The sequence below is a fragment of the Chelmon rostratus genome, chromosome 5, assembly GCF_017976325.1.
Source record: "Chelmon rostratus isolate fCheRos1 chromosome 5, fCheRos1.pri, whole genome shotgun sequence".
NCBI lineage: Eukaryota > Metazoa > Chordata > Actinopteri > Chaetodontiformes > Chaetodontidae > Chelmon > Chelmon rostratus.
Window position 1 is genome coordinate 7407864 of NC_055662.1, and position 25955 is coordinate 7433818.

Consider the following 25955-nt stretch of genomic DNA (forward strand, 5'->3'; position numbering starts at 1 on the left):
TAGAGTGCGGCTTGGGTTAAGATTAGGGTAAGGTTAGCTCAGGCAGCAGTCTGGAAGTCAATAACTATCCTACACTCTGTCGGTCTGTCAGTGATGGATGGATGGTACTTCAGTTAGTTGTGTTCCGAACATCAGTAAAACATAAACCTTATTTAAACCAGACATTGTTTAGTTAGTTTAGTGATTAGTATGCAGTCGCATGCTGTACTGGTACACTTTAAGTACAAAAGGTTGCACTATAAATTGAGAAGCATTACACTGTCAGTCATGGCCTGCAGTCTAAAGCATTACAGACTTGCACAAAATACCAACATATGTTAAAAGGAGAAAAGTATGTTGAGATATGTTTTGTGTAGTAATGAGAAAGTTGTAACAAGAGAAAGTGATATGTTTTATTAGAAAAAGTTTCTTGAAATTTAGTATCTAGTTACAACAAGGAAGTGTGTCATAGTAACATAAAAATGTGTTATAATGTGAAAAGGATCATGTAAAACAAGGGAAGTTTCATTTTGTGAGGAGAAACTGCCATATTATGTGTGTCATAGAAAGTACGTTGCCATGTGATTTGTCATGCTTAATCTTCATTTATTTCACTAATTTTGATTTTGTTCATCTTCAAAGCAGCAAATTCCTTACAATGTATTAAAATCCCCAACAAGACGCGTCTTCACAAGAGAAACGCAGTGGGTGAGACTCTCCTGCACAAAGCATGCAAGAGAGACGATCTGGCACAAGTGAAAGCACTCATTCAAGCTGGGATCTGCGTCAACATGGAGGATAATGCAGGTGTGTCACAGTTTAGACACTTGTTTGCTTGCAATTGATTGCTTCTATATTCGGACATATTGTTTCTATTTCTCATTAAACATTCTTCAACTACCAAACACAAGACCAATTCTTACCAGTAAATGTTGGCTTGAATTGTCAGGCTGGACAGCTCTCCATGAGGCCTCTGCTGTGGGTGATGCAGCAGTGGTTGAGGAGCTGTTGAAGGCTGGAGCTAATGTTCATGCTCGAGGCTTTGATGGTGTCACACCCCTGCATGATGCTGTTTTCGCTGGACACTATCAGGTGATGGGGAAACACTGAATGACACTTTCAGCTCAGTATAGTTATCAGTAACATTTTCCACATGTCCACAGACAGTCCAGACCAGCTGAAACACGAAAAACTGAAACATGACCATGGGGTTTAGAGAGACAGATGAATATTTATGACAACACTTGCTAAAAGAATGCAAACCCTATCACAACTGCTCCCTTGCTATGAACATCCCAGCATCCTCTAATGCAGCATTATAATTTACGGCTTTATTTTTAACTATTTGTGTAATTATTATTGTCATCATGGTTTTCTGTTTGTGTTTTCTTGAAGACGTTATGGTTTCACATATGTATGCAATATTGCATCTATAATGGATCCTCAGAGTTGCTAAAAAACTCTCACATTTTGATTATGACCAACATGATGGTCACAGGCACGTGTTGGGGTCACTTACTATGTGGCCCAGTACCAACATTGAGACAATCTGCTGGTCATAGTCATTGTCGATCAGAACTGCTGCAATCATTTTGCATGAGACGTTACCAGCAGCTCATGATGCATGTGTTATACTGGATAATGCTGGTATCTGCAGTGTGTGGGGACTGCGGTATGTGTGGTGTGAATCAGACACAGCAGCGTTTTTAGCATCAATTGGAATGAGCAAATGGACTTTATTGACTGATTATGACATGATAGTTGCCAATTTTGACAAAAGCTGCGATCTTGAGCCAGAAGGCTTAATCATGTTAATCCTTTAATGGGTTTTGTAATGAATGGGCCTCCATTCGTCAGCACTGCTAGATGCACATTTTGAACAACAGTGCCTCCATTGAAAACAGAAGCATTGACACTGTTACCTATAGATTTCGTAGTTAATACTGCACAGTACTAAAATCCACATACTATGGGTGGTTCCACCTCCTAACAAGATGTTGTGCAATGCATGTGTGTCGTGTAGGTGGTGAAGCTTCTCCTTCAGTATGGGTCAAACACCAGTGACAAGAATGTTGGTGGCCTCAGTGCACTGGACATAGCGGTGGAGGAGAATATGAAAGAGCTGCTCTTAGCTTTCCAAGCATCATCTGTTATGCATGAGCAGCCTTGTGAGGCACCTGCACAATACAGACGAGCAGGTGAGCAACCCTCCACATTCCAGTCTTGACTTCAGTCTGTTCTTATTTTCTCTGTAGAGCAAATGTGATCTGAGCCTTACACTTTGACATACGATAAATATGAAAAAGTTATAGCCTATTAGCAGCTCAGCAAATGCATTTTGTGATAAGGTACTTCACTGAAATTTGTGTAACCTAGTGCAGACCAACTTTTTCCTGTCCCAGATAAATGTTTTAGATTTTAGACAAACACACTTTGAGTCAGCAGAGATCCATGCTCTGCCATGTTGAGCAGTTTACAAGACGTGTCCAGACGAGTTTTCCCAAATTTTACAACAAGCAGCGAAAAACAAGAGGCACTCAGTTGGAGCGCCTTGGAAACTAGTTTGAGACACAGTGTCCAATAAGAAGGCAACAGACTATGGAAGGAGGCAGGCTGGCAGCACACACACACACACACACACACACACACACACACACACACACACACTGACTATAACAGTCTTTCCTACAGCCGCACCACCACATCAACAGTCTGGGAAGAAATGTATTTTATTGTGAACAGTTCTGAAATCCTGACATTTTTAAAGCTTTGGAGTTTGCTAGTTTTTTAGCTGCAATGTCACAAAAAATCATGAATGATAAAAGAAGATAAGAAAACAGGTTTGTCATAGTCTTAAAACATATGACTTCACTCTGAATTCGATATGGTTTGATACGGTTTGTTCATCCTTCTTTGGAAAAATGACTTGTTGTTTAATTTGTGAATAGACTCTACTGTACTACGTCAAGATTGGAATTTCCCAGCTTTGCTCATGACCGCCAGTTTCTGTATTTGCACCACTAGCGGAGTCTGGCACAGGCCTATGTCTTAGTCAGAGTAGCTCTAAAAGTGATCCAAAATGGAGACTTTCGCTGGGACAAATTCTGCAGCTCTGATCCTGTTCTTTAATCAGTTATGGGCCTCAATTTGAGAGACGGATTGCAAAAAAACACCCCTTACTCACAACTACTGCTGGTGCCATTGTTTGGCCATGGGTGTGTGTGAGAATTGTTGGCCTTGACTACTCGCAGATAACTGAAAACATCTGTCCTGACATGTGTCAGAATCTGTGTGTTAACTGTGCTGGTTCACTGGAAAACCTTAAAACTCTGAGTTTCTCAGAGTGGTGATTGCAGTTGAGGACTGAGTGCAGGATTCTTTCAGGTGACACATCCTCAGAGGCTCACTGCCACATGCAGCTGCCCTGCCAGAGCAGCTTCACTCCCAGCCACAGTGACACGGCAAATGCAAAATCCAGAGAATCAGGTGACAGAGACGGAGCCAGGGAGCCTGGTGACATTCAGCTGAGAAAGAAAGACACCACCACTGATAATGTGAGAGCTCTTTACGCTTCCAATAACTTCAGACTCAAGTGTGCATTAGTGTCATCTGAGGCTGGATTAAATGTGCAGACAGAAAAGGTCTTTTTAGCCATGTATGGCACAGGTCCAATCATCTGATGTCCCTCTCTTTAGGGCCATTACTGAAAAGTTTATTGAAAGCATCAATAAACATTGAAATGTTTATTGAACGCTTCACTAGTTTTACAGCTTTGGTGTGATTCTCAGAATTTTTCACTAATTATGTTTTTTATAGCGGAGCCATTCAGAGGCTATAACAGTGGTTTTGGAGGAGGTCAGGAGGAAACAAACAGAAATATCTACTTGGCCTCTGGCAGGTCCACAGGATGCAGGTAGAGTAGCTGCAAACAGTACAGCTCTGTTAAGTCAAGTCAGTTTTATTTTAATAGCAAAATATCTCAAATTAAAATTTGCCTTAAGGGGCTTTACAATCTTTACAGTATACAACACCCTCTGTCCTTACACCCCCGATTCAGATAAGAAAAACTCCATTAACAGGGAAAAATGGAAGAAACCTGAGAAAGATCAACAGAGGAGGGATCTAGATAGAACTTATATTAAAAATATGGATCATGGAGGATGTTGAGTAACTTCCACATGCTGCCAAACAGACCTGAGCCACATAATCTCCTCCCTACCAATATTATTGCTGCTGCTTCACTGGCAGTAGGAATAATATTACATATACATTTGATGTTTAAAGTACATGTAAAGAAAACTATACACCATTATTTGCTGTTTGGACCTCAGCATACTCAGCTGGTCATACTAATGTAAATGAGATGATATGCAAAACATTGTCAACTTGGTTTCAAATAGCAGACGGATACTGAATTTGAATCCTTCACTGTAGCTGTGCTGTTTTTCAGGCAGGTATCATGCAGCTCTAACACATGTCCACAATGTGCTCATTGAGGTGCTCACCAAACAGCATCTGCAGAAGGATAATCTTGCCCAAAAATACCGGTCAGTTTGGTTTAACTTCTCTCATCCTTGACATACGAGGCTTTGTGAGCCAGCAGCAAAAGCTGTAGTGTTGCACAATGCTGATATTTCAGAATATGGCTAATTTAAGTTTAACGTTAGCTGCTTACTTGTATGCTGCACAGGATATACATGCAGTAAGTAATTGGAAATAAAAACAAAGTCTTGACCTTGATATATTTACGAGAACGTCTGTGCAACAAGGGCTTAGCTAAAATGCCTCCTGGGCACAAAGCTGTCTAAACAACCTCTGTATTCATTACAAGATCATATCTGCTAGACTGAGCAAAGAGCTTGGTAATGAGACTACAGCAGTCTGATTCTCAAAAGGAAAATGGTTTATTCATTTACATCTGTTCATTCAGCTTGAAAACTGTGGATGAAGTGTATTATTATAGTATTGAGTATTCAGGTATGCCTTACATGAGAAATGAGATGAGCCAAAAAATAGGGAATTAAAATAATGTTTGGACAATGTACCCAAAGAAAAGTGTCAAAAATTGAGCTCTACAACAAAGCAGGGTTTCACAAATACACAGTATTGAAAATCTTCACCATTTAAATAATGTTTGTGTCTTGGTGCCTCTTTAGTCTGAGGCGACCTCGCTGTAAACAAAAACACTTATGGGATATGTTGCTAATCACAAAATGACCAACATATCCACATTTAAAGGTGATTTAGTTCCAGTTTCCTTTAGAACCAGCATGTGTTTGGACTACAGGAGGGAACTAAGGGAGGTCTGAACCGGACCTTGAGCCACTACACCAATTTTCTTGAAATGATTGTCAGTATATTAACAAGCTAGAGTTGGGTTAAACCGCTGCACTAGGGTCAAAGGAATTACGCTTCCTGAGATTCGTTTTTTTAATGAGTCAGCTTTTCAGACTCAATAATGTGCAGTTCACAAAGTCATAGCTTTAAAGACATGGTGACTCTGTAACTCTCTGTTACATGCCACACAGGTGGTCAGGCAGGTTTCAAAGCAAACTACTTAACCATATTATCTAAACCACTGAAAAGAAACTTATTCCCAACCTGACAGTTGGGAATGTGATGTGATGTTTATATCTGAACTCTTACCATCAGTATAGATGTGCACAAACGTGGTTTTAAAGGGCTGTGGATATTTACGTGGAAGTTTCTGGTGCATTCACACTCATTTTTACTTCCAAAAAGTGGTTTCTATGTTGGTCTTGAACTGGGGACTAAAAGGGATTAAAAGTTGCTTCATTACCAGATCTAAAATAAAAACAAAACTCTTTGCAGGACTGGATGTTCATTAAACCTTTGTTTAAAATCTCAAAAAAATCATTGAGAACATGCTCTCATTTCCAATGACATTGAAAGTACAGTTCTAAAAGAATAGATCCACACAAAAATAATTAATAAGAAAACAAAAAACAAATTTAGTGTTTGCACACAAGACTGGTGATAGCCAGAACAGGACAAATAATCCAATTCAGTTCAGTTTTATTTATATAGCGCCAAATCACAACAGAAGTTGTCTCAGGACATTTTCCGTATAGAGCAGGTAGAGATCTTCAAAGACCCAACAATTCCCTCATGAGCAAGCACTTGGCGAGAGTGGCGAGGAAAAGCTTCCTTTCAACAGGCAGCCATCTGCCTCTGCCTGGGTTGGGTTGTCATAAAAGGCTTTAAAAATAGATAGAAACCATTGCCTGTCAAATATTACTGTTAGTGATGCCCGCCCAATCAATGAGCAGTAATAAATCTTAGGTGGAGTGATAAAGATAAGATAAAACTGATCTCATGCTGGGGGCACTAAGTTGTTTCAGACGGCAAGACTGAAAAGGAGACATAGAAAAAGAACAAAAATATACAGTAAAACATAGATACAAAATAAAATATGATAAATATATTAACATTATGTACAAAAAGTATAAAAATAATATTGTCTTAAGAAGGATGGCTCAGTTATAAACTGAATCTAGGTGCAAGAATTTGTGTGGAAGCTTGCTGACTAGTGTGTGAATATGAAATTTGAAGTTTTTGATTCAGGCAGTTACCAAGATATTTATACTCTCAATACTTTGTCCATTCATAGTGGTAATATGCAAACCATTGTTCACAGTATTTTTGTCTCGAGAGAACAGCATGTATTTAGTCCCAATATTGAACCCTTTGAAACTGGTAAAAAATACTGGAGAGAGTGATCATTTCCCAAATCACCTCATAATGTGTTTGATGCATGTAGTCCTGAGACTGTTTACAGGACTACCAGGAGTATCACATAGTGTCATAAATGATCAACAGCATCAAACACTTTTGTTAGTTTGGCAAAGAGGGCAGCACAATGTTTCCCTTTGTCAGCAGCAGATACAATATAATTTCTAACCACAGCAATAGCAGTGACAGCATCATGTTTAGTTTTGAAGCCAGATGGGCGTGGACTTGAAAGGAATAAGTGGAGCTGATTTCCAGTCCGGAGGGGTAACTCCCGTACAAATTGAGAGATTTAATAAATTTGTAACTTGTTCAGCAATAATTGGGACACAGATCTTTAAACTGAAGTACAATAAAAGCACAAAGTCTTCCATTGTCTTACTATTTTCATGTGTTTTTCTGGCTTTATTGCTCTCTGGGGGGGCATTAACGGTCTGAACTGAGCTCTCAGTCTTTCCTGTCTCTCTCCACTGTCACCTGTCTAGTAGAGGTAGAAATTCAATGCATTCAGTTTCATGCTTTAGAGACATTGTGGTTGCTAGTCATTGCTGTACTGTGGGCTCTCTCTGATGCTTCATGCATACTTTCAACAGTTTTTGGAAGACACAACAAAAGGCTGCTATTATCATTGTGCTAAGACAATGCTTATCTAAATACCACCCGTATTGTTTGATTCTGCGTGCAGGAGTGTGTCAGACTACCTTCGGCAGCATGTGCTGAAAAGTCAACTCGTCTGCTTGGCTTCATGTCAGAGGACCTTGGTGAAGATCCTCCAGAGGCAAATGCAATTGGTAGAGGTGTATGAAACCATGAAGGCCAAACTTTGCATTCAGCCTCTCAACCATCCGCAGCGAGATCACCTCTCCGCTCCAGCTTCCACACCAGCCTCTTCTAAAGCTAGAGAAGCACATAGCCATAAGGACCTTACAGTGCCCAGACCTCCTGCTCCGTTACTGACCAAGGGGAAGGAGGCTCTGACACACACTGACGGGCTGAATGAAAGAGGCAGCAGCTGTCAGAGCAGTGCCCCACAACCAGGAAATACTTCACAACACGTCAACTTCCAGATGAAAAGAAAATTTGCACTGATACAGACAAGAGCTGAAGACAACAGCAGACATCTCTCTAAGCTCATACAAAGGGGAGTCCTGCCATCTGGAAGTACTCTACAGCTGTTTTTGAAGGTTATGCAAAGCTCTTCTTATAAACCCTTTTTAATCCATACATAGCAGCTTGTTCTCTTTAGAGTTGTCACCAAACACACTTACCTGCCAGCAGCCTGACATAATTAAAGCTAGTATCTTGATAAGAAGAGTAAGTAAGCTAGTGAAGCTACTGTCATCCATGAAATACTACAGCATATGTGCTCCTGCACTCTAGCTGTATTGGCAACATAGGCTATGTTATGTCAGGGGTGCTGCCATTCCAATACAGTATTTTTAGTGAATTAAGAAAACTTGTTTGTCTTGCTCCTGCAGGGTCACCGGCACCTTGCTCAAGTACTGGGTGATTGCCTGATAAAGGACAGTAAAGGCAAGTTGCACCTGGCTCCAGAACGCTGGCTGGAGTCCATCCTTGGTAACAACATCCCTGTCAGCTCAGCATACGCCTGGGACAAGGTTAGACACTAGGCTGCCTTAATCCCTTTCACAACACTCCAAACATATGAATAGCTGCAGAAACATGAATTATCTTAATCTGTGCTGGCTTTTCATTGTAGCTCACATGAACAGTTTAAGGCCAAGTTCAGACAGACAAAAGCACTGCAGGAGTCTCTTCCTTCATTCCTTGGAGATAGTGGGGTTCCTGATGCAGAAAAAGGAGGACAGAATGAGGGATAATTTTGCTGTCTCATTCCAGTCCTGTCTCATAGTGTTGTAAATCGCTGTGCTGTGTCTTGGCATCTGATAAGCCTCATCTGATAACTCATCGGTGTATTACTCTGACCGGACTTTCTTGATTATGTTTCATTGCTTTACCACCAGTACCTGAAACACACCCACAGTCATATTTTTTATAGTATATTGCCTTCACTTCAAGGCAGTAAAAGAGTGATGGAACAAAGGTTACCAGCCAGAAGCAAACCAGGGAGGGACATTGTAATCACAGTATTTTGTATGTACAGCCTGGACAGGTCACCAGCCAATCACAGGACTGACCCATAGAGACAGACAACCACTCACGCTCACATTCACACCAACAAGAAATTTACAGTCACCAGTTAGCCCAACTGGAGGAAGCTGGTGCACCTACAGAAAACGTACACTGGTAGGAGAGGGGACGTGCAACCTCCACACGGAAAGGCTCCAGCTGGCTGGCAGGCTGACACCCAGAACCTTCTAACTGTGGGGAGACAGTGCTAACCAACGGCCAAAGCCCGTTTTATCTTCTTCCTCTGTGCCATAGAGCTCCATTGTTGTCCAAAAACGATTAAAAACATATCAGCAAGCCAACACTGTTGCCCTGGGTGACATACACACTGTAGTTTACACTGTTACACTGTTGCACTGTTTCCTCCTGTTTGAGTGACCAGCTGTTTTAGGAAACTATTGAACATTTTTTTAAAAATGAAACTAGATCAGTGAGCTGTTTTCCAAGAAGCCTAGAACCCAGTTGAGTTTAGGCCAGTTTACTATTGTTTGTTGTCTGCTGCCGTGGCTCTTTTGCTGTGAGCTGGAACGAGAAAAACGAGAAACATGAAACTTGGCCCAGCAACTGGAGATTATGTGCAGATGCCTCATAAGAAATGTGACCCAGTTGGCCTGATGGCGGCACCATAATTAATTATTATAAAAATCTTTAATCTTTGGATTTCCATGATGTGAAAAAGAGTAACGCGTCATGTACATGCTTTTCAGATTTTGACTGCAACAACACCAAATTTGGCACACGGTGGGGCTGAGATACACAAACTGGATAATGGGTCCAAAAAAATGGCCACCATCAAACAAGAGTGGGTGGGGCTCAGCAGGAAATTGGCCACAACGCATTTACAAATTGTCTATTCATCTTAAATGTTATCTAGATATTTTCACTCAAGCATTTTGAGCCCAACCCATTTAGGAACCACAAATGCCAAAAATGGATATTTCAAAACCTGGTGGACAGAATTTCACAGATTTTGGTGCACATGCATCATAATGTGAAGTTTCATACTGACAGATGCATGTGGGCGCGGCCTATCACATACTGACTCACAGCTCAAGGTCGCATTGTTGAATCCTAATTAAAGCTGTCCTGAACATACACACCAAGTTTCGCTCATATACAAAAGGCGGGACAAATAGCAGCACTTTTAATATGCAATTTATGAAATGCTGCATACATTGTAGTGATGAAACAAGCGTGTGGTCTCACTCCTATAAATAGAATTAACCTAGCTGATGTGACTTTTTGAAGCCTGAAACCAGCTTGTTACTTCTTTTGGCTTTAATTTTAGGTCATTAGAACCACCTGCGTCTGTTGACCACAAAAAGGTTCAAACCCAAAATCACTGCTCACGGCTATATTTTCTATTTTATTTACTATTACCCGGTAAATTGATGTTTTAGATCCCACAGAGTATTTTCCTGTCTTATCCGTTAATGTGCAACTATGTTCTCTGCTGTTTCCTGCCTGCCTGTGTGGGTCTATGGAGACGGTGCAAGACACAGCATTAGGGTGTAAATTATTGAGTGTCCACTGTAGAGCTGTGCACCAGCACACTCACTCCTCCTCCTCTTCATCTTCCATCTCATTGAAAATTTTTTGAAAGAAGTGCTACAGAGGCCCGTTGTTGCGGAGTGATGCTGAAAAACATTTGATAGCCCCCCAGGTTTCACATATCCCACCCTATCGTTGATACTCTCATGTATAAGTCGTGATTTATAAACAGACATGTCAAAGCTATGAAAAGATATTGCTGAGAAATTCTCCCCACTGTTTGCCCAGGTGACGTTCAGAGACAAACCTTTGTCTTATTACTTATTGAACATGGAGGCCGAAGGAAACACACCACAGACATGTCCTGGGGACTGCAGTGCCGGATCTTCTCAGGGGCCGCTGACCACAGGTCTGTTCCTGTCCGCTGACATGTCTAACCCAGGCTCAGCTCCACATACATCCTGCCTTTGACATTTCCTTCAGAGCAACGCAAACAAACACAATGTGCAGGCGGGAAGGCAGCCACTGATGCATGGCTTTTTCAGTGTCAATAATTAATCGCCTGCCTCATACGTCTCCCACCTGGAGCTTCTCTGACCACTGTTGCAGCCTCTTTAAAATCAATTGTACATTCATAGTAAACAGGGACTTCGTGTGGTTTGAATATGTTTGTGTGCCTTCTCAGTTTCTGCCAAGGCAACCAGCCTGAACCGTCTCATGAAAATCAAGATAATCCATCTGGTGGATGATGAGGAACTACTGCCAACTGCTGTGCTGGACTGCTACTGGGAGAAGCTCTTGAATAAAGACCATACTGAGTCTGAAGACTGGGGCAATGAATTATTATAATGATCTCTCCCCACATTTTGCTCATACTTGTGTTTGCTTTGACAATTTAACTTTACAAGTTAACTAACTCTAACTCAGTGAACTGCTCTCAGCATGGTTGTGGCCTCCTCTGAGTAGCATTGAAAAGTATTCAGCTATCTTCCTTCCTTTCCCATTTTATCTGAACTTGCTGTACTTCAGCTTTTAAGTCGTAACTGTTGATATCAGACTAAAAAAGGCCAAAAAGTTGTAACTGAAGTGATGGCAGACTGCAATCTGTGGTCGACTACAGCCCAAAACTCACTGTTGAAGTTCATCTGAGCGTTGTTCATGTATCTCTGGTATTTGCATTGTTAAATGTAATATTTTGAACTGTTGCCAGCATTAAACCACAGCAATAAAGAACATCCCTTGTCTTTAAGTGAGCGGTGTGGCGTGTGGTTCAGAGTTGGAGCTGCTGTGAATCTGCTGTCCTGTGTGCAGCAGATACTCAGTCTTGGGCCATGCCTGCTTGTGCTGAGGAGTTTTAATCATTAGTGAGCTGGTGGTGAATGTATCGGGTGGCGGTGATGTGCGGGATGTGGCCGGGCAGTGGGCGGACTGCTGCCGGGACTCTCCACTCCGCCACTCCTCCCTCAGCGGACACTCCAGTCCGCGATGGACCGAGCGGACGGGACTCATGACTGCTCGGCTCTTTACGCGTGTGGTAAGTTACCTGCTCCCTCCGATTCTTCTGTTTCAGCTCAAACAGCTGGCGGACGTATAGAAGTGGCTTCAGGATAGACCGGTTGTACCGCACAGCCTCATCATGTGATCCGTTTTGGAGACGCTGAAGTGGGGCTGGTGCGTAATGCAGGAAAGCAGCGTGATTCCGACTGAAAGTGCTCCTCACACACACCAGGCTTCGAAGTTGTGTTGAATTTGTTAAATCGGTTCAATCTCGCTGCTTTTTTTCGTTTGGTTTTCTCTCTTCTCGTCGTCTTTACCCCTGAACTGACTGAGGAAATCTGTCTCATTTCATTGAGGTGCTTCTGGGGATCTGTGGGAGAAGTCTGCATGACAAGAGAGCCGCTCAGAGACAACTTTAGAGAGCAAGGTACTGTGCGCCAAAACAGTTATCAGACAAAATGGCATTCGAAATGTTGAGCTGATGTGATCATGAAGTGAATTATGTGAGGAAAAGAAAGATGCAGTACTGTGGATTTCCATGATTTACCTGAGCCACCTTCTAGTAAACTTTGCTCAAACTCCTCATCCACCTTGACAAGAATGTGTGGCGAGTGAGGGTGACACGGGATTGGGTTGGAGTAGAAGTATAAGAGTTTCTGGTCAGATTGTACACTAAACCGACAACGCCACCTGGGGAATTTCACCCCAGGAAGTAAGTTTCGACAAAGCTCATCTTTAAAGCACGCAGTTCGTTTTACTCAAAACGGTAGACACGTTCCAATCAGACATGCATGTTCTTTATTTTGACAAATCAATTTAAAACACTTAAAACACCACTCACACGAGGACAAATCAACAAGGGGAACTAATTCAAAGCTGAGGCTTACCGGGGTGCGTGGGCTACTGACTGGTGCAGAGAATCCCCAACCAAAAATATAAACACCCAGGCACACGTGACAGCCACACACAGCATACACTCAGTGAGGAGACCCAGAACCCAGGGAAGCACAGCACACGAGAAGGGGGGGACCCCGCCACCAGGATACCACCACCACCACCACCGGACCTCAGCAACTAAAGAGGAAAACAAAAGGAAATTAGTGGGGTCACAACAAAATTCAATGAACAGAAATATCCAAAACTTATATACAAATCAGCAACTAAACAATACAAACTACCAACCACAAATGAAAGAAATAAGGACAAATACTGGAAGAATAGCCCTTTGCCCAACCAAAATATCAAAACCAAAGAAATTAAATAACTAAGTAAGCAAACAGAAAATGAATAAAGTAATGAACACAAAAATGAGAGAAAATGTGGAGGGGATCTAACCCCACTATTCAGTCACTACATTAAAATAGGTGCGTTAAATGCCAATTAAAACCTTGGTGCAAAACAGAAAGCATTGCACCAAAAGCAACACATAAAATAAGGAGAACAGAGCTGCAAACAAAGCAGTGGTCACAGCTGCAGACAAAAAGAGTGGAGACAAAGCGGTAAGACAAAGCGTGGTACGAAGACAAAACAGCAGTAGCCCCCTGTAGCTGTGGCGATGTGTCCCTTTAACTCTGGCGCACACGATCAGCTGATGCCGAAGTCACTCGCGCATGGTTCGGCAAACGACGCTCATACAGTCTTGGGCAGCTGGGATCTGAGGACCCGACAAATAATCAACTACACATTCACACTTGCTTACAACAATTAGGAATGCTGGAGGCTACATACCGTTAGCAGGGTTGGCTGGATATGACACACCAAAGAAAGAGGGAGATAATCGCGCAGCTACTGGCGTTCACCTACAATCAAGCAATTATTAGCCGCTGTCATGACTAGCAGTTTACAGAGAGGGAGGGAAACTCACCGCAGCAGGCCATCTAGGTGACACACACACAGGAGTCTCTGGAAGCCCCAAGTCAGCCGCTCTGCATGACACACAAATATTAAGTCCCTGCCACATGAGCTAAAAGCAGCAGGTGAACAGACAAACCGCGTTACCTGTCCACGCGCAAAGGTCCGACCCGGAAATGACGTCACTGTCAGGAGAAGCAAGAGAGAACTGGCCAGGAGGGATCGACCCCTTTTATAGAACGGTGCGCCCCTAGTGATTGGCTGTGATGTTGTCAATTAGGCAGGCTCACCCACAGGTCTCTATCCTGCCACATTCTACCCCTCCTCCTTGCATCGTCGCCCCGACGATGGACAAATTGATGCCAGCATCAGTCACTAACTCCAAGGCCGAAACAAAGCAGAAGCCGCATTTAACACAACTGCAGGAGGAGCAACAGCCTCCTGTCTAACTGACTGCGGGAGATGGTGGGGATTAGGATGGTGACCGGCAGTGGACCTTACAGTCCTGCGCAGGACACCACTGGGCCCAGCGTGGCTGACTGGAGGGGTGGCTAAAGGCGCAGATGACCCAGATGATGGTACTGTCAACGGGCCACACTCTGTCGTGTCTCGGTCAGATAGTGACACGAGTGCTGGTGGTGTTGTCGGGGTCACCGCAGTTGGTCGAGTGGAGGGCATGACAGGCAGGGGACTGATGGTCTCTTGCCTCAAAACCATCAAGTCACCATTCAAGCTGCCATCCTCGGAGAGTGACTCTCTGGCAGGTGGTAAAATCTGGCCGAAGGCAGAGATGGGTGGATCCACCCCAACCACAGCCTTCAGCATTGAGCGATGAACCTGTCTGACCTTGGTTTCATCATCCACCTGCACAATGGTGTATACAACACCACCTCCCCTAGGAGCCTTCAACACCTGGTACCTTGCAGAGCCCCACCGGTCCCGAATTTTATGGGGACCTCGTGCACCGAAATCACGCAGGTACACCAGCTGACCCTCACTCAGAGGCACATCCTTCACATGCTGATCGTGGTTTCTCTTTCTACGATCAGCTGCCTGTTGCAAGTGTCCTCTGGCCCCATCAAAGGCCACCTGCAAGCGGGCCTGATGCTCCTGGACCCACTCATGAACAGTGCCACTCACCGGATTCTCAACTCGACCCAAGAGAAAGTCCACTGGGAGCCTTGGTTCCTGGCCGAACATCAGGAGGAAGGGTGACTCTCCAGTGCTCTGATGGGGAGTGGTATTGTAACAATACAGAACCTGAGGCAAACATGAGTTCCAGTCCCTTTTCCGGGAGACTGGTAAAGTGCGCAGCAAGTTGTGGAGGGTGCGGTTAAATCGCTCACACTGACCATTGCCAGCTGGGTGGTACGGGGTAGTGCGTGATTTAACAATACCATACAGGCTGCAGAGTTGTTGTATCAAAGCGCTCTCGAAGTTACGACCTTGGTCAGAGTGTAATCGAGCAGGTACGCCAAACTTATAAAACCACTCAGACACAAGGACCTTGGCCACAGTGGAGGCACGCTGGTCGCGGGTGGGGACAGCTACGGTATACTTGCTAAAAACATCTGTCATCACCAAGATGTTTTCCATGCCGTTCTGGGCAGGCTCAAGACAGGTATAATCAACTGCCAGGATCTCATTTGGGCGTGATGCCAACAGATGCCCCAAAAAGCTGCGAGCTGTTGGGTGAACATCCTTTGCAACCTGACATCGCTCGCAGGTCTGGCACCACTGAGCAACAGCAGAGGACATGCCAGGCCAATAACACCTGGCCCGCAAGAGAGCCAGCGTTCGCTCCACTCCCTGATGGCCGTGCTCCTGGTGAAGCTGAGTCAAAACCTCATCGGTCAGTGCCATTGGTAGCAATAACTGTAACACAGGTTCACCACCGTCTGAACGAAACACCTGCCGATAAAGAACACCATCCTTCTCAACAAAGCGGTCCCACTGCCGGAGCAGAGCCAGCACAGGTGGAGACAACTGTTGCCGCTCCTTATGGCTGGGACGTTGCCTTCTACTCCAAAACCGCAACAGCTCCTCAATAATGGGGTCAGCCTGCTGAAGAGCACGAATGTCAGAAGGAGTGTGTTGTGGTAAGGCAGAAATTGCATTTAGACTTACCTCAAGCGCTTTTGATGCCAACGCTTGTTGCAACGCGGTTGGAATGACAGTACCTGAGAGCATAGCTCCCACATCCTGGGGGCCAGGTGGGTGCTGACGGGAGAGGGCGTCTGCATTTTTATTACTCCTCCCCGACCGGTACTTTATTTCAAAGTCAAATGCAGCAAGCTGGGCGGCCCACCGCTGCTCGGTGGCGGCCAATTTAGCGGAGGACAGATGACTCAATGGGTTGTTGTCAGTGTATACAACACACTTATGACCCAACAAGTACTCCCTGAACTTTTCCGTCAGAGCCCACTTAAGAGCCAAAAACTCCAGCTTCATGGAGCTATAGTTTGCCATGTTCCTCTCGGTGGGCCGCAGACCTCGGCTCGCGTAAGCTACTGGCCTCACCTTACCTGATTGCTCCTGGGAGAGCACGGCACCCAAGCCACCATGGCTTGCATCTACTTCCAAAATAAACGGAAGTGAGAAGTCGGCATAAGCCAGTACGGGAGCGGTGGTGAGCCTGGCCTTCAGTGCCTGAAAACTCTCTTGACACTGAGTGGTCCAACAGCTAAGGACACCATGCCCAGACCTGCCACTTCTTGCACGGCCCCACTCAGCCACAGCCTTATGCAGAGGGGCTGCCAACTTGGCGAAACCCTCCACAAACCGCCTGTAATAGCTGGCAAACCCAAGGAAAGACCGCAAGTCTGAGGCTGTGGTGGGAGTCGGCCAGTTAGCAACCACCTCAATCTTACTCGGGTCAGTGGAAACACCATCACCACAGATAACATGGCCCAAGTAACGCACCTCCTGCTGGAAGAAGGAGCATTTGCTGAGCTTGGCCTTGAGGCCTTCATGTTGGAGTCTGCGTAGCACAACCTCCAGTCTCTCCAAGTGTTGCTCCACAGTTGATGAGAATACAACAATGTCATCCAAATACAATAACAAGGACTGACACTGTTGATCTCCAAAAATGCGCTGCATTAGCCTCTGGAAGGTACTAGGGGCGTTACAAAGACCGAAGGGCATCCTGTTCCATTCGAACAAGCCAAATGGCGTACAGAAAGCAGTCTTTGGTCGGTCTGTCTCAGTCACTGGTACCTGGTTGTAGCCACTAGCCAGGTCCAGAGTCGAAAACCAGCGGGCACCAGACAACGCGTCCAAAGACTCCTCAATGCGTGGCAAAGGGAAGGCGTCCTTTCTGGTTTTGCTGTTTAACTGTCTGTAATCGACACACATGCGGAGGCTACCGTCCTTTTTCCTAACCAACACAATAGGAGACGCATAGGGACTACTGCTCTCTCGAATGACTTGTGATGATAACAGCTGGTTGATGTGTTCTTTCACTGCCTCATATTCAGAGGGGGGAATGCGCCGATAGCGTTGGCGAACAGGAACATCATCAACCAGTGGGATGTCATGAGAGATCAGGTTGGTACAGCCCAAGTCTCCATCGTGGGCTGAAAACACACAGGTGTACTGCCTCAGCAGGGACCGCACCTGACCCTGCTCCTCAGATGACAATGAGGACAGGTCTATGTCGTCCACCTGCTGCTGCACTGTGGGGAATACAGTGTGAGACGAGACAGTGGCCACCCCTGACGGAACCTCGGTGACACCGGATGGGAGGCTGATGACATTTACTGTGTCTAATGTGCCGACAACAGTGCGGGGGTACAACAGCACATCTGTTGAACCCACATTGACAACTGGTATGTATGCGGTTCCCCGGCTCACTCGAACCAGAGCAGGGGATGCAAGCAGACCAGCAGGCAACCCGGAGTCCAATGGCTCGAACAATACAGTGGACTCTGAAAATGCCTCGGAACACGTGGCTGCCACAATCTTCATGACACCACCAGGAATGCGCCAAGCTCTCTTACCCCTGACTTTTACCTTCCCTGGACTGTCCTGTGGGGCCTTAGTGCTAGCACGATGGCACTGCTGCAGTGCCTGCACAACAGGCTCTGGGGACCCACAGACAGAGGGCTGGGAAAACAAAGCTACGCCATGCTGCCCAAACAGTTCTTGGTAGCACTTATGGATGATGTTCATTCCCAAAACGCCAGGCACCTGTGAAGGCACACCACCAGGGGGGTCCCTCACAACCAACACTCCACAGTGTGACATCGACTTGCTGCAAAGACGTACCTCTAGCTCTAGATAGCCAATATAAGGGATCTCCAGGCCATTAGCAGCCCTAAGCTGCAACCAGTGGCATGACTGAAGGCGCTCCTGACCCCAAGGCTCAAAGTGCTGGTGGAAAAAGCTCTCAGAGATAGTAGACACCATGGAACCAGTATCAACTAAACAGGGCACCCTTACTCCACCCATGTCCACATCTAAATGGGGACAAGAGGAAATCAGTTTAGAAGCTTCTAAACTAGCTGAAGCAACCTGTGAGCCAGTAGCAGCCCCACCCAAACTGTGGCTCTGCAGTTTGGTGGGCACTAGTTTTCCGACACTGACGCAGAACGAGATCGCACAGCAGAATTGGATGGGGGCTGTGAATGGGACAGGGAAGGAGGAGGAACATGCAATCGACAGTCCCTCGCAAAGTGACCAGGCTGGTGACAGCGCCGGCATATTACTGGACCATTTCGGGGTGGACGACTATGCTGGTGAGAGGTCTGCAGGAGAGCAATGCTTTGAGTGAGCTGACTGAGCTGCTCTTGCTGACGCTTGAGCATCTCTCTCAGCTCAGCCATCTCAGACACTGGGGGTGAAGCAACAGTTCCCTGTGGGCCAACATGAACACCGTACTGAACACCAAACACAGAGGGGACGGAATGACTGCGACCCCTCGCACCACCAGGCAAACCCTCACGCTCCCACCGGATCGCCTCTGCCCGGACATCAAGCAAGGTATAATCAGGCTGTCTGCGCACCAACTGCTTCAACTCACGACGCAGGGAGCTATCTAGCACATGCTCAACGAATTGGTCTCTCAACAGAGCTGCTGAATTTGGCATGTGACTAGGCGCACGCTGCTTCACTTTCTCCATGAGGCCCATCAAGGCTAGGGAGAACTCCTGAAGAGTTTCTCCCTCTTGCTGCCTTCTGGAGAAGAAAGCCTCCTGCAGAGCAACATACGACTCAGAGCACCCATACAGCTCCTGTAAAATGGCCAATACTGTGTCAGGATCTCCCCTCTCTGCACTGGAGCGATACTTAATCTCCTCTCTAGCTTCTCCCTCTAGGTGATCGAATATGAAAAACGCCTGATCAGACCGGGATAAATGTCGGGCCCTCATGCATGCCTGTATCTCTTCAACCCACTCACCCAACCCTATGCCTGTCCTTCCCCTGAAGATGGGACACTTCCTATCTCGGGGCACAAAAACTAGTCTCTCTGTTACAGGGACAGGTGGGGCGGATGAAGTGGATGGAACAGCACTAGGGTCAACCTGTTCACGTCGCAAACGCTCATTGTCAGCTTTTAACTGGGCGAGCAATTCCTTGAGTTCCTGCAGCTCAGTCTCCATGACTACAGCAAAACCCAAGAGACTAATAAGTATGCGTGGCTATAGGGCTGACAAGCGAAGTGTGTGGAAGGGTTCTCACCAAAACCTACGCAAGGGATGACGGGGACCCACTGCTGCTTTGTCTCCGCAAACACCACTGCTCCAATGTGCCTAAAAGAAAAATATTGTTAGGGCACAGAGAAAAAAAAAAGACAACACAAAACAGAGGAACACGTGTCTCTACTGTTAAATGAGTAAATCCTGCCGACAACGCCAGATTGTGGCGAGTGAGGGTGACACGGGATTGGGTTGGAGTAGAAGTATAAGAGTTTCTGGTCAGATTGTACACTAAACCGACAACGCCACCTGGGGAATTTCACCCCAGGAAGTAAGTTTCGACAAAGCTCATCTTTAAAGCACGCAGTTCGTTTTACTCAAAACGGTAGACACGTTCCAATCAGACATGCATGTTCTTTATTTTGACAAATCAATTTAAAACACTTAAAACACCACTCACACGAGGACAAATCAACAAGGGGAACTAATTCAAAGCTGAGGCTTACCGGGGTGCGTGGGCTACTGACTGGTGCAGAGAATCCCCAACCAAAAATATAAACACCCAGGCACACGTGACAGCCACACACAGCATACACTCAGTGAGGAGACCCAGAACCCAGGGAAGCACAGCACACGAGAAGGGGGGGACCCCGCCACCAGGATACCACCACCACCACCACCGGACCTCAGCAACTAAAGAGGAAAACAAAAGGAAATTAGTGGGGTCACAACAAAATTCAATGAACAGAAATATCCAAAACTTATATACAAATCAGCAACTAAACAATACAAACTACCAACCACAAATGAAAGAAATAAGGACAAATACTGGAAGAATAGCCCTTTGCCCAACCAAAATATCAAAACCAAAGAAATTAAATAACTAAGTAAGCAAACAGAAAATGAATAAAGTAATGAACACAAAAATGAGAGAAAATGTGGAGGGGATCTAACCCCACTATTCAGTCACTACATTAAAATAGGTGCGTTAAATGCCAATTAAAACCTTGGTGCAAAACAGAAAGCATTGCACCAAAAGCAACACATAAAATAAGGAGAACAGAGCTGCAAACAAAGCAGTGGTCACAGCTGCAGACAAAAAGAGTGGAGACAAAGCGGTAAGACAAAGCGTGGTACGAAGACAAAACAGCAGTAGCCCCCTGTAGCTGTGGCGATGTGTCCCTTTAACTCTGGCGCACACGATCAGCTGATGCCGAAGTCACTCGCGCATGGTTCGGCAAACGACGCTCATACAGTCTTGGGCAGCTGGGATCTGAGGACCCGACAAATAATCAACTACACATTCACACTTGCTTACAACAATTAGGAATGCTGGAGGCTACATACCGTTAGCAGGGTTGGCTGGATATGACACACCAAAGAAAGAGGGAGATAATCGCGCAGCTACTGGCGTTCACCTACAATCAAGCAATTATTAGCCGCTGTCATGACTAGCAGTTTACAGAGAGGGAGGGAAACTCACCGCAGCAGGCCATCTAGGTGACACACACACAGGAGTCTCTGGAAGCCCCAAGTCAGCCGCTCTGCATGACACACAAATATTAAGTCCCTGCCACATGAGCTAAAAGCAGCAGGTGAACAGACAAACCGCGTTACCTGTCCACGCGCAAAGGTCCGACCCGGAAATGACGTCACTGTCAGGAGAAGCAAGAGAGAACTGGCCAGGAGGGATCGACCCCTTTTATAGAACGGTGCGCCCCTAGTGATTGGCTGTGATGTTGTCAATTAGGCAGGCTCACCCACAGGTCTCTATCCTGCCACAAATGCAAATAACTAAAATTGCAGTAAGTAATGCAATCATGATTATTTAAATTATCCTGTAACTTATTTCAACTCATTTAGATCTCTAACCACCTGCTGTAGTTAACTGCATAATAAAGCATGAATGCTCATTTTCATGTTTTGTTTTGTTTTTTAATGTTTTTTTGTTTTTATCTCTTTGTTCGTAGAATGAAAATAAGATGTGCCTTCTACATACATAGATTGAGACACAGGTGCTTCCTGTTTTCTCTGTCTCTGCTGGCGGTGTGTCTGCTCAAGCTGGTCTACATTAAAGTGACGGTGAGGGACAGCATCTACATCGAGCCCTATGGGATCACTCTCAGCTTGTCCCGAGTCCACAACCGCAGGTATGACATCAACTGCACGGCCATCTACGAGCTGGACCCTGTGGAGATAGGCAAAGCTCTTGAGATAAAACAGAAAACCATTGTTGAGGCGGATGATGATAGCGCTGTGAGTTTCACCTCGGACTGTCAAACATTTATCAAGACGAGAGGGTATAATGAGGTGCCGGTATCGGATGCAGAGCGGAGCTTCCCACTGGCTTACTCTCTGGTGGTGCATAAGAATGCACCCTTGGTGGAGCGTATTCTTCATGCCATCTATGCACCTCAAAACATCTATTGCATTCACTATGACCAGAAGTCCTCTCCAACGTTTATAAAGGCAATTAAAAACCTGGCTAAGTGTATGGAAAATGTGTTCATTGCATCAAAGTTGGAGTCTGTGGAATATGCCCACATCAGCAGGCTTAATGCCGACCTAAACTGCCTCTCTGACCTGCTGAGGTCACAGGTCAAGTGGAAGTACGTCATCAACTTGTGCGGCCAGGACTTTCCTCTCAAGTCAAACCATGAACTGGTGACGGAGCTGAAGCGGCTGAATGGCAGTAACATGCTGGAGTCCAGCCGGCCCAGTGAACTCAAGAAACAGCGCTTCAGCTTCCAGCACGAGCTGAAAAATGTGCGTTATGAATACCATCGTATTCCCGTCAAAACCTCAGCGGCCAAAGACGCCCCCCCTCACGGTATCGAGATGTTCATCGGCAGTGCATATTTTGTCTTGTCGTGGGACTTTGTGAATCATATTAGCAGCAGCCAGGTGGCGAAGGACTTTCTGACGTGGTCCGCTGACACGTACTCACCAGATGAACACTTCTGGGCCACCCTTGTCAGGGTCCCTGGGGTGCCAGGACACATTCCCAGGTCTGAAGCGGATGTTACAGATCTGAGGAGTAAGACACGGCTAGTCAAGTGGAACTATTTAGAAGGAAACCTTTACCCAGCCTGCACAGGTACGCACATGAGGAGTGTCTGCATCTACGGAACCGCTGAACTTCGCTGGCTCCTCAATTTTGGCCACTGGTTTGCTAACAAATTTGACCCCAAAGTGGACCCGATCCTGATTAAGTGTTTGGAGGAGAAGCTGATGGAAAAACGTCGATATATACACACACAATACTGAAGAGAAGAGGAAATGTGACTGGGAGGGGGGAGAGTTGTTCCAGAGTTGGGGCAAAGGTGCAAAATTAAGAAAGGGAAAAGGGAACGGAATAGATCTGCTCAATCACTGTGCTTAATTACAATGGTACATGCTGTTTACAGACTACTTTCATTGTCTTAAACTCTACTACCTATTTCACTTAGTATATTGAAATTGTTATGATTCTCGTTGGAAGGTTTTGCAGGTCATAAAATGCATTGCCATAGTTTAGACTACCTGACACTATAAGGAGAGGCACCATCTGAACCACCTGCAGCATTCAGACACCGCACCAACAGTGCATCAGTGATTTAACACTGTGAAAGAGACTGTTCTTCAACATATACATTCTACTAATATTTCTAAATACTCATTGCTGGACTTTCAATGACTTATTATTTTTTTTAATTCTCTATCCATCTCTGCCAAATGATTTCATTCATTGTAATCATCATCAGTGTGTAACTTTCACTGAGCACACAAGGCTTTTAATCAGCGTCAGAAGGAAGTGAAATAAGTGCCTATGTCCACAGGAATAATGGATTATTTCAGGAAATGCCACCCTAAAAACAAATGCCACTTCATATCACACCCAAATGTAGTCTCCATGTGTTCTTGAGTTTGTTTCAGAGTCTACTCGTAAAGTAGAAATGCCAAAGACTCATGTTGTTCTCATGTGATCTGTAAATGTATTGCTGTTTGTCATGAAGGAATCAGGAATTGATTTGAAAAAGTCTAGATTAATATGAGAGGTTGTGATCTTTAGTGGTTTATTTATTCCTGAATAAAATTTTGATGCTTCTTATGAGTTGTTTGGTCTGTAGTTGTGGTCTCCCTCTCAGCAATGATCTACTGCAGTCTCATCTCTGAGCAAGCTCTGGCTTACTAAAGAATGATAAATGACTGTCCATCGCTTCCCCACTCAGTTAAAGGTACACTGTGGAGCACTGGACCACTAGCGGTGCTGTAGAGCATATTAATAAGCAGGTCCCTGTAATCTTGACTTCTAGCAGTGTGCACATGGGAGCATCTCCAGAGGGCATTGATGCACACTGACAATGTGTGGTGATAATGTGTCAGTAAAAGAATAGAGCTTCTGCTATCCTGTTTCTGCAGAGACAGCTATTCCTCTGATATCTCTGTAGTAGGTCATTGTGCATTGTTGCAAATGAAGGCGTCAGGATGCTTCGATCAATTTGGTACGATGTGTGGTAAAAGTGTGCATATCTGTTCTGAGGGCGGGGCAAAAAGGCCTGCTGCATAGAGAGAGAGGGGTGAGGCGCGTTGAAGCATGAGGTTAGAGTGCACACAGCTTGTACTCAAAGGCATTAACGGTCAACAGCTCATTATGGGAGTGAAGAAAGAAAAAAGAGCTGGAGAGATAATGCTTTATGAGGTAGGAAATGCATTCAGCATGTAGGCTCAAGGATGAACACTTGAAGCTGCCGGCTGTTTACAATGGTAACTCCACCTTTCACTGAGTCTTCTGATTTAATGGGCTCTGCTTGGCTGTGTAGCAGCACAGTGAGTCAGGATGTTTTTCATATATAGATCTTATGGTTCTAACTGCATTTCGTCCTAAGTGCATCTAACTGTAGAAAGTGATCTTTTAATTCTCTCTCTGGCTGGCTCAAGACTTGGCTCGAAATACTGATGACTTAACAAGACTGATCTAAAGTATATCAAATAAGTGTGAGGAGGTGGGAGCTTGTGAGCCACCATAACTCAGGGCGCTAAAGCACCGACTCATATTCCTCAGTCTGTCAGAATGCAGGAAGAGGAAGAACATTATATTATATGCTATATTAACAAGCCTGGGGAGGTTTTAAGAAATTCATGCACAAAAGTTGGTGCAGAGGGAGGCCAGAGTGGCCTGTTGTCACTCCTCAGTAATATTACAGATATGGAGAACAACTTTACACGTCTTGTGATCAAATTCTCATCCCTATAGATTTTCCAAGTTCCTGTTATCCTGATTCTTTTTAGCAGTTTCCTGTGTATCGACTGCAGCCCTTTTCATCTGCTGCATTTAAGTCAGCGTGTGTGGATGAGCCAGTGCTCAGACAGGCTGAAATTGGATCAGGCCGTTGTTTTTGCAAAAGGTAACGCTACACAAAGGATGAGGTGGTGCCGTACAGCAGCAGCAGGTGGTGGCTGCATAGCAGAAGCTCATGTTTCTGTCTGTGCTAGAAATCTTTAATCAGCTGTTACATTTCACAGGACGGTTCTAAAGGACACAATGGAAGAGGTGTCAAATGGCTAACTCCTCAGATGACTTTATTATGATGGAAATGTGTGCGCGCCTCAGCCTTGAAGAAGCTGGCCTTGTTGTTCTTCTTTATGCCTTATCGTCAGTCCTGACCGTTCCACGTCTCTCACCAAGGTTCTCCATCCTGTTGCATCCAGGGCAGAGATCTGGGTGTTTTCTTTGCCAGCAAACTTTGCTTTCCATCAGGTGAAGTCAGTTATTCAGTTGTGCATTCTGCAGCTTACTAATATCTTAAAAATGACATCTTTTGTATCTGCCAAGAAACAGGGTATGGTCAGCCACGATTTAATCACATCCCCATTAGACTACTATAACTCACCACAGTCCTGTCTCCAAATGCTGCAGCGAGTCTACTCATGACATCCAATAGAAGAGTCCACATAACTCCTGTGTTAGCGTCTCTACACTGGTTCCCTGCAGTACATTTTAGAATAGATTTGAAATTTGGGGTTGGCCCCCAAGTATGTTGCTGACTTTAAATGACTCTCTCTGACAAAATGCACTTTTTCAGAATTGCTTTCTCTTGAATTGGTCATTCTTCCACTTTTACTTTGTTTTTCCTGTGTTTTAGTAAATCACAGCTTGCTTGTCATTATTGTGTAGTGTATGTAGTGTAACAATTCTACTTTTATTATTTATCTGGTAATTTCTGTAATTTTTATGTGAGGGTCTCACTGCTGACAGTGTCATATGTGACAATTTGTCTGAAGCTACATCCACACTAATAGGTTTCCATTTTAAAACTCTGTTTTAAAGTGAAAACAATCGATATCCAGATGATGTTTTAGCACGGTATCAGGAGGAATCTCCATCCAGACTAACACACATGAAACACGGCCCTTCACGCACACTGGGCATGCTTGTGCTGGTGTTCAGTGTCTCCTGCAAGGAGATGTCATGACTGATTAGACCTCATGAGGAAGTGACCATGGGTGTTTGCATCATCGTTTCCAAAAGTCTCCATTTCTGGACTATATCGCAATCCCAGAGTTTTCAAAGTAAAAGTGGGTCAGCAACTTCGGAGCAACTTCGGTCTCCTCCCCCGG

General features: G+C 45.0%; 2 protein-coding genes and 2 long non-coding RNA genes across 6 annotated transcripts; 2 read left to right on the forward strand and 2 right to left on the reverse strand.

Annotated features, from left to right (window-relative positions):
- The first annotated feature begins 521 nt into the window (after positions 1-521).
- On the forward strand, positions 522-11566 carry LOC121607201 (ankyrin repeat domain-containing protein 31-like). Of its 2 annotated transcripts, XM_041937915.1 has the most exons (7): positions 522-786; positions 929-1071; positions 2003-2177; positions 7415-7913; positions 8208-8348; positions 10660-10780; positions 11057-11566. In XM_041937915.1, exons 4-7 carry the CDS (start codon positions 7512-7514, stop codon positions 11218-11220), a joined length of 828 nt encoding a protein of 275 aa, XP_041793849.1. In that variant the 5' UTR covers positions 522-786; positions 929-1071; positions 2003-2177; positions 7415-7511; the 3' UTR covers positions 11221-11566. The 2 variants fall into 2 exon arrangements, with proteins under 2 accessions (XP_041793849.1, XP_041793848.1); XM_041937914.1 differs by lacking the exons at positions 522-786; positions 929-1071; positions 2003-2177 and adding an exon at positions 3481-3533.
- Positions 11567-11764: 198 nt separating this feature from the next.
- gcnt4a (glucosaminyl (N-acetyl) transferase 4a) lies at positions 11765-23436 on the forward strand. Of its 2 annotated transcripts, XM_041937987.1 has the most exons (3): positions 11765-11905; positions 12225-12295; positions 21326-23436. In XM_041937987.1, exon 3 carries the CDS (start codon positions 21327-21329, stop codon positions 22620-22622), a length of 1296 nt encoding a protein of 431 aa, XP_041793921.1. In that variant the 5' UTR covers positions 11765-11905; positions 12225-12295; position 21326; the 3' UTR covers positions 22623-23436. The 2 variants fall into 2 exon arrangements, with proteins under 2 accessions (XP_041793921.1, XP_041793922.1); XM_041937988.1 differs by lacking the exon at positions 11765-11905 and having other exon boundaries at positions 11972-12295.
- On the reverse strand, positions 12523-13894 carry LOC121607266. The gene is made up of 3 exons (XR_006006871.1): positions 13733-13894; positions 13597-13667; positions 12523-13522 (listed from the first exon to the last, which is right to left on the reverse strand). It is a non-coding gene; the product is annotated as an uncharacterized LOC121607266 (long non-coding RNA).
- On the reverse strand, positions 19585-21000 carry LOC121607265. Its single transcript, XR_006006870.1, has 3 exons — positions 20839-21000; positions 20703-20773; positions 19585-20628 (listed from the first exon to the last, which is right to left on the reverse strand). It is a non-coding gene; the product is annotated as an uncharacterized LOC121607265 (long non-coding RNA).
- Positions 23437-25955: the final 2519 nt, after the last annotated feature.